Source organism: Petaurus breviceps, unplaced genomic scaffold, assembly GCF_028583685.1.
Source record: "Petaurus breviceps papuanus isolate PSGF00001 unplaced genomic scaffold, PetGlider_PUasm1.0 225, whole genome shotgun sequence".
NCBI lineage: Eukaryota > Metazoa > Chordata > Mammalia > Diprotodontia > Petauridae > Petaurus > Petaurus breviceps.
The window spans coordinates 22305435-22318875 of record NW_027185889.1 but is presented as its reverse complement, the minus strand read 5'-3'; the positions used below and the strand labels follow the sequence as shown (position 1 = coordinate 22318875).

At 40.7% G+C, this 13441-nt stretch overlaps 1 protein-coding gene across 1 annotated transcript in view; it reads left to right on the top strand.

Moving 5' to 3' along the window:
* The first annotated feature begins 973 nt into the window (after window positions 1-973).
* Window positions 974-13441, top strand: part of LOC138166731 (sodium-coupled monocarboxylate transporter 1-like) — a 47350-nt gene continuing 34882 nt past the window's right edge. The window contains exons 1-3 of the mRNA XM_069095228.1: window positions 974-1720; window positions 7363-7428; window positions 12610-12661. Coding sequence (XP_068951329.1) covers window positions 1370-1720; window positions 7363-7428; window positions 12610-12661 — 469 coding nt within the window. The 5' untranslated portion in view covers window positions 974-1369. The remainder of the gene's footprint in view (window positions 1721-7362; window positions 7429-12609; window positions 12662-13441) is intronic.

Sequence of the window (13441 nt, the reverse complement as noted above, 5' to 3'; positions counted from 1 at the left end):
GCCTTTTCAGGTTATCACTTTGAGTGAGACAATACCCATTCAGTGAATAGGCGTCTTTAAGTAGTTACTCTAGGGATGGCCCCTGTAATAAAAAAAAAAAAATCAAACCTGGAGGGGAAGACCCTCAGGGTTCCTGGCCAAAAGAGAAACAGTTACTATTTGGTATTTACATTAACTCTGTGTTAGAGGTCTGGGACATATGGTCTAATCTATGAGCTCCAGAATGAATTGTGTTTAAGGCTTGGTCTTTGAAAAAGAAAGCTAGTCAGTAAACCCAAGAAAAATCTATCCAGTAAAACCCAAGGCAGCTTTTGGCCATCTAAATGTACCTTCCCCTGGGCAGAGCACCCCCAGGGTGGAGAGAGGGAAGAGGGGAGTGGAGGGGAGAAGCTACTATTCACTTATTATTAGGTTATGTTTTTCCTTAGTTCTCGAAGAGAACCATGGCATCAGGGAACCAAGATTGAGGATTCAATGTCCAAGAGACTGAAGTTTGAAATGAGGACTATAGAAAAGTAGGGGAACTCTGGAACTCCCCAAATCATTGGTTATTAATAATCATTTCTCTCAAAACCTACTACTTGGCAATCATACCATAGAAATACTTGTCACCTAAATCATTGCAACACTGAATCTTGAATGTTATGGAGAGCATACTTATCGCCTATCTGATTAGCAATGCAGTTGTCTTCATGTGTTTCTAATTTATGTCTAAGGAAGTGTCTCAGTCTCTATTACTAAGGTCACACACATATCTGTAGCTCCAATAGCAGACAGATCTTTTCCTTCTATCATTTAGAAATCTGGAGAAGGTAGAGTCTACCGTCTTCTACTACTAATTTTTTCTCCACACCCACAACTAATTAAAGAAATTATCTGTTAAAAGTCCCTCCACTCTTCTTTCCATAATGCTAGTTGTAGTGATAGACTTAGGTCCACACCCTTTCCCAGCCTTTCCCTCCCATTTAAATTTGCATCTGCCCTTCCCAATGGGGTGGCCAAAGTCAGCACTTCCTGCTACTTCGCTGGCCAAGGTTCGAAGACCCAGGACTCCCCGCCGTCACCACCATTCCCAGTCAGGTACCGGGCATTCAAGTGTCCAGGCTCCAGCCTAGTTTTGATGACCCCCAGTCTGGCAAGCGGAGAGTCTCTGACAGCGTAGTGGCCCGTACCTGCCGAATCTTCTTTTCCTACCTTGCCAGTCCTGGGATCACGGTGGACAGCTCCAGGAGCGTCTCACTGCCGTCTCTGCCCGCCCCGGCATCTGCTCCTCTGGGGGCCAAGGAGAGGACATTCCTTGGGACACAGCTGGGAAGTCTCCAGCGGCAGGGCTGATTGACAGCCAGAAGCTCCCGGACGCTGAGCAGTGATGAGCGCGCCGCGGGAAATCGGCACCTTTGTGGTGTGGGACTACTTGGTGTTCGCGGGGATGCTGCTTATCTCTGCCGCCATCGGTGTTTACTATGCCTTCGCTGGGGGCGGCCAGCAGACCTCCAAGGACTTCCTAATGGGCGGCCGGAAGATGACCGCGGTGCCCGTGGCGCTGTCCCTCACCGCGAGTTTCATGTCCGCGGTCACAGTCCTAGGGACCCCCGCTGAGGTCTATCGCTTTGGGGCCATATTCAGCATCTTTGCTATCACTTACGCCTTAGTAGTCATCCTCAGCGCCGAGGTCTTTCTTCCAGTCTTTTACAAGCTGGGAATTACCAGCACCTACGAGGTAAGGCGACACCTCTTGTGGCCACTGACGACCTGCCTGGGGTTTGGTCGGGGTAGACCTTACAATATTGAATTTGGGGTTGTAGGATTAAAGATTTAGAGACTAGATAATCTGGTCCAACTCTCCCCTCCCATTGAGTCCCTCAAGAAGTTAAATAACCTGTCTAGGGTCACACAAACATTGAGATAAGTCCTCTGATTTCAAATCCAGAATTTTTTCCACTGTGACATACTTCCTCCTCATTTATGAACTCCTATCTTTTCTCCTCGAACATTTCTTGAGAGCACTACAAAAACACAGGGACCTGCTTATTTAACCACCCTTCTCCTCTCAACGTCGGTGGCATATTGGGAAGTAGAGAGGTGGAAGGATTTCCAATGTATTTTTGTTAATTTAAGGAGCTTTGTAAGTCCCCATTCTTCCTGAAATTTGAACTTTTACTATAGGGACACTATATCCCAAATCAAAGTTGGAGTGTGAGCTACAAAAATATTATTCCTAGCTCAAATTAGGGAAAGGGGACAAAAAAAGAAAAAACAACTGAGCTGGAGCCAAGAGAGCTGAGCTTTGGCTTAAGAATATGTTCCTGACTGGGTTTCCAGGTAAGATCGAAAAGCACTGATGCCAACTTCAATCTTGGCAATCTTTTTCCCTGTGTATGTGTCTATGCATAAAACATTTATCCTGCTGTTTCCTCCTTTTGTCGACTGGGAAAGGAAGATTGACTACACCCTGCTCTTTTCTCATACCTGTACGGAGGAAACAGGACATGCTCTAGTCTAGAGGACAGAGGGCCGACCAGGTCAGGAAGACCTGGGTTCTGAGTTTCCTCTCCTTGTGACCTTGGACAAATAACCTAACCTTTCAGTGCCGGGCAACTAGTTAAGATTTAGAAATGACAGCTGACTGCATTGATGAAGGGGGAGTGTTCACATTAGGAGTTCCATACACTGATGAAATTGCATGTCTGGACACATACATATATACATACATATGTGTCATACAGATTGGGACTGAAGATATACACATATATATGTGTGTATATACATGTATACATTTGTGTATATGCATATATACAATAGAGACAGAAATAATCATATTAACATGTTCAAAATCCTGGCATTTTTCTCTAACATACTTTTTAGAATCATGACATACACACCCATACATGCATACACATGACCTCAGGGTCGCAAATACTATACAACATAATGTATAATATATAAATACAATAATATATTTATTTTATTTATTTATGACTTAATTTACATATTTATGTGTAGGGAGGAGAGAGAGACAGAGACAGACAAGGACAGGCAGAGAGAAGGAGAGAGACAGAGAGGGGAAGAGAGGGTCAGAGAGACAGACAGAGGGAGGAAGGGAGAGAAGGAGGAAGAGGGAGGCAGAAACAGAGAAAGACAGAGAGAGGAGAGACAGAGTGATGGGGGGTGAGAGAGAGAGACAAAGAGTGATGGGGGAGAGAGAGAGAGGGACAGAGAGAGACAGAGTGATGGCGGGAAAGAGAGAGAGAGAGAGAGAGAGAGAGAGAGAGAGAAGAGTAAGGACTGGATTTTGTGATTTCTCTTCAATAAGAAACTGCTTCCTCCAATGCAGGTGTAGCCTTAGAGGATCCCCTAGGTTCCCACAGTCTTGCAGGGCTTGCAGGGTTTGGTTTTTTTTCCTGGCTATAGTTCTCTATCCACTACAGCAGGTGTATGTGTGTGTGTGTGTGTGTGTGTGTGTGTGTGTGTGTGTGTGTGTGTGTGTTTGTGCGCGCGCGCTCCAGCTCGAGATCTTTTGAGCTTGAGCATTCCTGTCATTCATAGCAACAATGCACACAACATACAATTGCAACATACAATATACAAATATATGCTCTGATTCTGTAAAATACTTTAGAGAAAGCAGCCAGAGTTGGGGAAATCCTATATTCTGGTTATTTCTGTCTGTGCCATATACTTGGATTGGATGGTGAGCTCTGGACCATCTTTTCTCTACATTTTGTCTCTCTCCCAAGGCCTGGCTTGGAGAGTGCTCTGTATACTCCAGGTACTGAAGAATCTGCTGACATCAAACAGGTTTGATGCTTAAATCACCTAATCAAGATGGATTGAAGTTAAAAAAAAAAAGGCAGGTGGTGGGGGGGAGACATGAAGGTGGTGAAGGGCTTTCAAAGCATGAGCACTGAAAGTTGTCTTGAATCTGTAGTAGGACAGAGATGCTTCAGTGTTCTTCCCCTCTGCCCTTCAGTATCTGTTAATTAATACTTTGAAACTCAACACACTGTGTTCCATTTCATATAGCATAACAACCAGGGGTCAGAGTTCCTAGTTAGTCTAACTGCTTCAGGTGACAGAACTGATGGGCAATTTCATAGTGAGGTTGGTTCAGTTTACATGAGGTACAGTGGAAAGGGCTGGATTTTGAGTCAAAGAATCTGAGTTTGAATCCTGATCCTGCCATTTATTGCTTATTTATTGCTACTCATCCTTTCTGGGACTGTTTGCCTCTCTATAAAAATGGTTTGGGCTCTCTCTGACCCGATCCGAGTATGCATGCTGTCTCCCCTTAGTTTCTTAAAAAAACAACAACAACAATTAATTAATTAATTTTTAGTTTTCAACATTCATTTCCATAAGATTTTGAGTTTTAAATTTTCTCCTTCTCCCTCTCCTCCCCCCTCACCAAGACAGCATGCAATCTGACATAGGCTCTACTTATACATTTCCCCTTAGTTTCCTTCATGGTTCAACTTAGGTGCAAGTCTTTTCCTGGAAATCTTTTCTGATCTTCCCACTTGATAGTGGTTTTTCTTCGCCCTCCCCTTGCCCCCTGCCAAATTAGCACATTATTATCTTGTTATAGATTCAGAGCTAGGAGAGATCCTCTTGTCCAACTCCCACATTTTACAGATGAGGAAACTGAGACCAAAAGAGGTGAAATTACTTGCCTAGGTAGTAAGTAGTAGTGTCCATATTCAAACTCAGGACTTCATATTCCAAACCCAGGTCTCTTTTTACTGTACCAATTATCTCATTTATATTTCAACATATTTGGCTCTATTACCCTATAGAATGTAACCCCCTTGAAGCAGAGACTAATTTTTTTTTTTGTTTTTATCTGTGTATCTCTAATACTAAGGGCAGTACTATGAATAATTGTCTGTTTTATTGGTAGAGGTAGAACTCATCCTTTGATTTTATAGGTACGGGAACTGGCTAAAAAAAATTTCCTCTATACACATCATTGTCTTCCTCTCCCTCCTCTCCCCTCCCCTCCCTTTCCCTTCCTTTCCCTTCCCTTCCCTTTGTCCTTCTCCTCCTCTTTTTTTTTTTTTTTTGCTTTTTTGGAGGGCGATTAAGGGGTTAAGTGACTTGCCCAAGGTCACACAGCTAGTTTTTTTTAATGTGTTAAGTGTCTGAGGTCAGATTTGAACCCAGGTCCTCCTGACTCCAGGGTCAGTGCTCTATTCACTACTCGAAGTTTTTTTTTTATTCACTACTACACCAAGCCACCCCCTTCTTCTTCTTCTTCTTCTCCTCCCTTTCTCCCCCCTTCACTCAGGATCCACAAGGTTATAATGAATTATAATGAAATATCGTCATCAATTATAATGAAATGTAGTTACCAAAATATTGAAGAAAACTAAACCCTATCAAGTTCATGAAACCCAGGTTGAGAACCTTTGTCAGGGCAGCAGTTCTCAGGTATTTTGGTCTTAGGACTCCACTAGTTTCTTTCTTTTTTTTTTTTGCTTTTTGGAGGGTGATTGGGGTTAAGTGACTTGCCCAAGGTCACATGGCTAGTTTTTTGTGTTAAGTGTCTGAGGTTGGATTTGAACTCAGGTCCTCCTGACTCCAGGGCCAGTGCTCTATTCACTGCACTACCTAGCCACCCCTTAAAGGAGGTCTTAATCTCTTTGGTGTCCTCAACTCCTTTGTCAGCTGATGAAGCCTGTGAACAATTTTTGTAAATTAATAAGATGTATAGGAGTACAAAGGAAAATGATTATATTGAAATATAGTTATCAATTTTAAAAGTTCACAGATCCCAGGTTAAGAAGCTCTAGATGAAAGTGTTTATCTGTGACTTTCTTTTCATGTACAGTAAAAAAGTGGAATAGCTGGGTGGTACAATGAATAGAGTACTGAATCTGGAGTCAGGAAGACCTGAGTCCAAATCTGGCCTCAGGCACTTAATTGTTGTATGACTTTGGGTAAATCACTTAACCCCGTTTGCTTCAGTTTCTTCATCTGTAAAATGAGCTGGAGAAGGAAATGACAAATCACTCCATTATATCTGCCAAGAAAGCCCTCACCTGGGGTCATGAAGAGTTAGATATGCCTGAACGACCACAAAGACAGATTGCTCGGTTGGGAGTGTAAATATTCCAGGCTCAGCTTTCTTGCTTGGGTTTCATATTTCTCCATAATGATTTGCCTTCCTTTACCTAACACTAGCTGCTGAAAGTCATTTTGGGAAATATACTAAATATGTCTTCAGAGCTCAAGGGCCCACAAGAAAGGCAGTGTTGGGGGTGGCTAGGTGGCGCAGTGAGTAAAGCACTGGCCCCGGAGTCAGGAGGACCCGAGTTCCGGTTCTGGCCTCAGACACTTAACACCCACACAAAAACACTAGCCGTGTAACCTTGGGCAAGTTACTTAACCCCAACTGCCCTCCAAAAGGCAGTGTTGCCTAGTAGGGAAAATAGTGCAGACATCACAGCCAGGGTTCAAATCCTGACTGATACTTACTGGCTGTGGGACTATGGGCAGATTATTTAATTTAGCTAAATCTCAGTTTCCTCATTTGAAAAACGGGGAAGAATAATACACCTACATGTAGAGCCTACATCACAGAGTTGCGGAGAGAGGAAAATAATTTTTATTTTTATTTATATACATTTTTTCTCCTACCAGACATCGGGGGGGGGGCGGAGGGAGGATCTTTTTTTTTTTTTTTTTTTCTTTTTTTTTTGGGTCTGGGGGGGGGGGGGGGGGGGGGGAGGCGGGTGAGTCTGTTCTTTATAGAGGACTTGATTGTAGAGAAAGGATCCTTCAAAGAAACTGCCTCCCATAGTGCTGTAACTAAAAAAGTCCCCAAATGGAGAGAATTCTTCTAGAGGTAGAAGCACCTTAGGTGCATCTTTAGGGGGTCTCTTCTTCAGGGGAAGGGGTCCTCTTTAGCACTCTATTGGAATATTATCAGCCTATCCTCTATCTTCCTGAGAATGGGGGAGTAACAGATGATGTAAAGTGAGATGAAAGTATTGTCTTTCTTTAGATCAAGCGGGATACTAGGTAGATCTTGCCAATTTCACACAGACAACCCCTCTTCTCCCCCCAAAGTAGCAGTTTCCCATTTAACTCAGTTTCTCCAACTTTGAACCTTGTCCTGTTTCCATCACCCCACACTGCAGGGTTGGACTCTGAGATTAATCTGAACCATTAATGGGGATTTCTTCCTTTATCAGTGGTCTTGGGATCCCTAGATTGTTGAGTTCATTTGGTGGTGGAGCTGGGCTCTTCTGCAAGATTTTGGACTACATGACCTTCTCATGTCTATGATAGATATTCTTCTAGGACAGGAAGTATTGGTCATACCTACTAAACTGTTTTACTTTCTTTTTTATTTTTTAAAAGTACTTAGAGCTTCGTTTTAATAAACGCATTCGCCTCTGTGGAACCATTCTGTTCATCGTTCAAACGGTAAGTAGCTCTCCAATGTACTTTTTATACTTTTGTAATCTAAAATGTTTTGATTAAATATCTATGGAAATGGAGTGTCTTGTTCATGAAGAAGCTTCTAAATGGATTTACAAAAGTGAAAATGGAAAAGGAAAAAGAGTGAGTGAACTGGAAATAGGAGAAAATGTTATTGTAGAATATTGAGAATAGACATTCTGTGAGCTCAGAAAATGTTCTGAAGTCAAATCTTACTTACTAGACACTTACTAGCTTTGTGATATTGGGCAACTCAATTAACTTCTCTGTGCCTCAATTTCCTTAGGATGATAATAGCATCTACCTCCTAGGGTTGGTGCAAGGATAAAATGAGGTATTTGTAAAGTATATTGCAAACCTTAAAGCACTGTATAAATGCTAGTTGTTTATAATAATTATTATTATGACCACAATAATAATTATTATTCACAGACAAGATTATTTAGATTAATCTGTAGACCTGGTCTGAAAATGTCATGTAACTTCACTTACTTTGGGCAATATCTTACTTAGCCCCAATTTCTTGCTTTTTTTTTTTAATCTTTTTTGAGCGGGGGGAGCAATTGGGGTTAAGTAATTTGCCCAAGGTCACACAGCTAGTAAGTGTTAAGTGTCTGAGGCTGTTGAACTCAGGTCCTCCTAACTCCAGAACTGGTGCTCTGTTCACTGTGCCACCTAGCTGCCCTCCCCCCCCATTTTTTAAATTTAAAAAAATGATTAATAACCTAATTCATATGGCAAAGGTATTTGAAGAGTTAGTTGGAAATGCTCAAGAATTACTGATAACTCCCCATCTATAGTACTCTAAGGATTGCAAAGCATTTTCCTAACTGCACCCTTGTGGAGTTCAGCTAGGTGTGAGTATACAAACGATCTGGGTTGTGATGTCTTCTGCAGGAGGGGCTCCCACTATGGGAACAACAGTCACCACTGCAGAACCAGATAACAACTTTGACTTATAGGCTCTTATCAACATAGATTTGGAATTGGTGGAAACCTTAGAGGCTATGGAGTTATACTGTATCACTTTGACAGATGAGGAAACTGAGGCCTGGAGAGGATTAATAACTTCCGCAAAGCCACACAGCTGGTAAATGAGAAAGGAAAGATATGAATGTACATTCTCCTGACCCCTGGTCCAGAACTTAGTGCCTGACACCACTTGATCATAGGATTATGGTTTTAGAGCTGGGAAAGTAACTTACAGGCCTTCTTGTTTAACTTCCTCATTTTACACTTGAGGAAAAGAAACAGGTTTGGAGAAGTTAAGTGAACCTGAAATGAAAATGAAATGGTAAAAATGGTTAAAAAAAAAACCAGGATTTGAATTCAGATCCTTTGATCCCCAAACTCAAACATCCCTTCTTTTTTAAAAATAGTATTTATTTTTTTCCAATTACATATAAAGACAATTTTTAACATTCATTTAAAAAATTTTTTAAATTCCAATTTTTCTCCCTCCCTTCCTTACATCCCCCCTCCCTAAGATGGTAAGCAATTTTTTTTCCCTAAGCAATTGGGGTTAAGTGACTTGCTCAAGGTTACACGGCCAGGTGTTTCTGGGTGGGTGCTAAGTGTCTGAGCCTGGATTCGATCCCCAGGTCATCCCAACACTGGAGCCGGTGGTCTTAATTGCTGTGCTACCTGGCCGCCCCTGGTAAGCAATTTGTTATAGGTTATATATGTACATTCATGTAAAATATATTTTTGTATTAGTCATCTAACATCCTTTCTGCTACACTTTCACTTCAAAAATATTCTTTTAGGTGCTATAAATTTATGGTTATCATTTCCATTTTAGAGTTGAGGACACTGGGTTTTAGAGCAGGGACATGACTTGTCCAGGGTCATGCAGATACTATGAACCTGAGGAGGGCTTCAGACTCAGATCTTGACTCCCAGTGCACTTTTCTTTATTGGGATGATCAGGTAAGAATCAAGTGAGGAAGAGGAATTAAAAAACAACAACAATGAATCCTTGTATGGAGGCTCATTGTGTTTGCCTGACATCTTGAGAAGAAGAAATAGAAAAAGGCATGCATGCATCAAATATAGCTTTAAAAAAACCTATTAGGTCTTTAATAAAAGAAATACCAAATGCTTACTCAACTGAAAACTAGCATTTAAATTGGGAGGTCATAAAAATCACACATTGGTGAGCTCATCTTCAAAGCCAAGCATTTCCTTAGGAACTATCCAGGCACCCAGGAATGTGCCAGGGAAATTAGCTCAATCTGGAGTCAGAAGCTTGGGAAAGTAGGTCACTGTGAAGCCAGGGATGATAATTGTTGCCTGAAGTGTTTGGGGTTACTGATGTGGCAAAGGCTGTCACAGAGAGCCTCCCTGACTCACCAGGTTCAGCATCTTATTGTGGAAAGGGATTTTGGCAAAGCTTAGTCAGTCTTTGAGGGCCATTGAAAACCATGTTGACCTTTGCCATGGTGATGTGAATGATGTCTCCACCAAACTTGTATCCTGATTCTCTAGGAATTAGGAGAGGACAATAGAGGAAGGTAAAAGAAGCTGGCCATACTACCTGGCTTGAGCTGCTGATCAAGGTCTGCAGTTAATGTATATAGTTAATGATCCCCACTTGCCCTGCCAGTTCAGTCCTTCCTTAAGTCATTCTTTGAAATGCTCAGAGAAGTGATTGATTGGGAAAGGGAGGCTCTAATTCCCCTCAAAGAAAATTTCTGGACATGCTTACGGTTTTCTCTATCACACACACACACACACACACACACACACATGACAGTAGACATGGAAATGCAATTTTATTTTAAAGAAAAGTGCAAAGAAATGATGAGTAGGTGGATTTCAGAGAAACCTGGACTTACATGAACTAATGCTGAGTGAAATGAATAGAACCAAGAGAACATTGTACACAGCAACAGCAACATTATATGATGATCAACCATCATAGACTTGCCTCTTTTCAGCAATACAATGATCTGAGACAGTTCAAAAAAGACTCGTGGTGGATGTCCACATCCAGAGAAAGAACTATGGAGTCTGAATGCAGATCGAAGCATGTTACTTTCACTTTTTTAGGTTTTTCTTTCTTGTGGTTTTCTCCTTTTGTTCTGAATCTTCTTTCAAAACATGACTAATGTGGAAATATGTTTAACATGATTGTACATGTATAAGCTATATCAGATTACTTGTTATCTTGGAATGGGGAAAGGAAGATAGTGAGGGAGAAAAATTTAGAACTCAAAATTTTATAAAAATGAATATTGAGAACTATTTTACATGTAATTGGGGAAAAAAGGGGTGGGGAAAGAATGGTGCAGGGGCAGCTAGGTAGCACAGTGGATAGAGCACTGGCCTTGGAGGCAGGAGGACCTGAGTTCAAATTCAGCCTCAGACACTAACTGTGTGACCCTGGGCAAATCACTTAATGCTGATTGCCTCCCTAAATTTAAAAAAAAAAAAGGTGTTGCTAAGTTATTAGGAAGCAGTTTTATTAAGAAAAATAGGATCTATGTTTTTCTGGATGGGAAATAGTTAAACAGACTAAGTTATACCCATAAGTACAATATACTTCCATAAAAGACACAAATTTCTACCTATGTTTCCATATGTAGAGATATGAAAACATCTATATAAAGTCCTGCTAAATGAAGAGTGTAAAGGTAGGAGCGTGGAGTGCAGAATGCCAAAGCTGGAAAGGACCCTAGGGGCTATTAAGTCCTACAGAGTTTCCCTTTACATTCTCTCTAGTGTGGGAGTGGAAAGAGCATTGGCTCCAGTATAGAGGACCTGAGTTCTAATCTCACCTTTGATGACTGCTACCTGTTACATTCAGCACATCACCCTGGAACTCACTTTTTTTCATGTGTAAAATGAAGGGTCAGAATGAGGTAGATCCCATCCAACTCTGTGCCTGTGATCCTATATTTGTCCAGCTTCCATGTGAAGATCTCCATCAATGTGGAACTCAATTCCTTGGAAGCTTGCCCTACTGTTGGGCAGCTCCATTTAACAGACAAATTCTGCCTCTGACACTTTGACTCTTTCTTCCTAGTTAAAGTCCTCTGAATGCAGGAAGAGCAAATTTAGATCCTCTTCCATGAAAATCCTTCAAACGCTTGAATTTAGCTCTCCTGGCCTCTCTATGACCCTCAACCCAGGTGCCACAAAATTTCTGTTCTCCAGGCTGGCCCACTGATCATTCATGAATGCTATCTCCAGTGCCCTCCTAATTCTTGCTGTCTCCCTGGGGATAGCTTCTAGTTTTTCAATGTCTTTGCTGAAACGTGATGCCCAAAACTCAAAAAAGAGCAAATTTGGGTGTGGTCCATCCCTGGAGATTACTGAACTGTTCAACAAATATTTATTGAGTCTCTGATTATGTGCAAGACACTATATTAAATACAAAGAAGAATACAAGTTGGTCCCCACCCTAATGAAACTTACACTCTAGTAGGAGTTGAAAGATATGTACATAAATATGTACATAAATAACAAAAGGTGTAATGTTTAGAGTTGGGAATAGTTCACTAAAACCAAATGAAATATATGTCTATATATGGAGTACATTATCTATTGTAAATATAAATGAGTTAACCCATAAAAAGTGCTTTGTAAATTTTAAAGCATTAGATAGATGCTAGGTATTATTATTATTAACTGCAAATTCTAAACGTAATAGAAGGGAATGGCCAGAGAGTAGGAAAGTAATTGATAACTGGCAATAAATAAGGTTGATATGCAGGAGGGGACAGTAAGTGTCCTCCCAATGGGTCCTGACCCAGGTGGAGGGATCAGGGTAAGGGAAATTCAGAAGCTTCTCATGGAGCTGATAGGGGAAGAAGATACCACCCAGGAGGAGCAGGTAAAAACATGTGGGTAAAAAGATTTGTAGTATTCATTCATTTATCAGTTATTGATGACCATACATAAAATTTTATTTGCAAAGTTGATTAAACATATAGTCATCAAAGCATGAAAATTAATTATTGGGTCCATATTGTGAGCCCACTTGATCTGGAGATGAAACCAGGTGTGCTGGAGGGAGTGGACATCTTTCTTCCATGCACAAAATATAGTTAAATAATAGATAGACAGTTACCAGTGAATTTGAACAATAGACTTTAATAATAAATTTCACATACTGTTAAATTGTATGATTTCAGTTTTCATACTCTGATTTTCCTTTTCTAGATTCTGTATACTGGAATTGTTATTTATGCTCCAGCTCTTGCTTTAAATCAAGGTAAATTTTTAAACAGTCAACAATGCTACTTGTGCTTACATTTGGATGAGAGCAGTCATCTCTCAGGGGATGAGAAGGAAGATCAGTTGATGTAGCACCGTGATAGAGAAGAGCTTTTGGTGACCTTCCTGGGATCATAGAATCTGAGCATAAAATCAAACACTCTTAGACAGGATAGGTATTAGAATACACCTTAGAAGTCAGCTAAATCAACCTCTCATTTTATAGTTAAGGAAACTGAGGCCCAGAGAGGTTAGGTAGATTGTCCAAGGTCTCAGAGATAGTAAGTGGTTCAGTTAGGATTTGAACTCAATTCTTTTGACACCTCTCCCCCCCATATAGTATTTTCTTTCCAGTTCACAAAATTACCTCCTATCAATTTCATGAGAGAGGAGTGGGAAATGTTTCCTTCTCTCACACAGGAGTAAAGTAACTCTTTATGTGGGAACAGAACTTCACAGAATCTGAGAATCTTAGACCTCAAAGAGACATAAATTCCAAAGGAAATCACAAATCTCCATTTCATAACACTTTTTAAAAAGTATATTTTGCTTTTATTTTAAGCAAAAGACTAAGGAGCAAATTCTACACATTACTTTTAAATCTGTCCTGCCTATCTGTATGTCCTGTTCACCTTCCTTCTGTTTTCTTCTATGTGCTTTATTTGTTTATTTTTTTTAACAAACTTTTTCTTTTTTTGCTTTAAAAATATTACAATGACCCAATTTTAGATCTTCCTTCCTTCCTTCCTTCCTTCCTTCCTTCCTTCCTTCCTTCCTT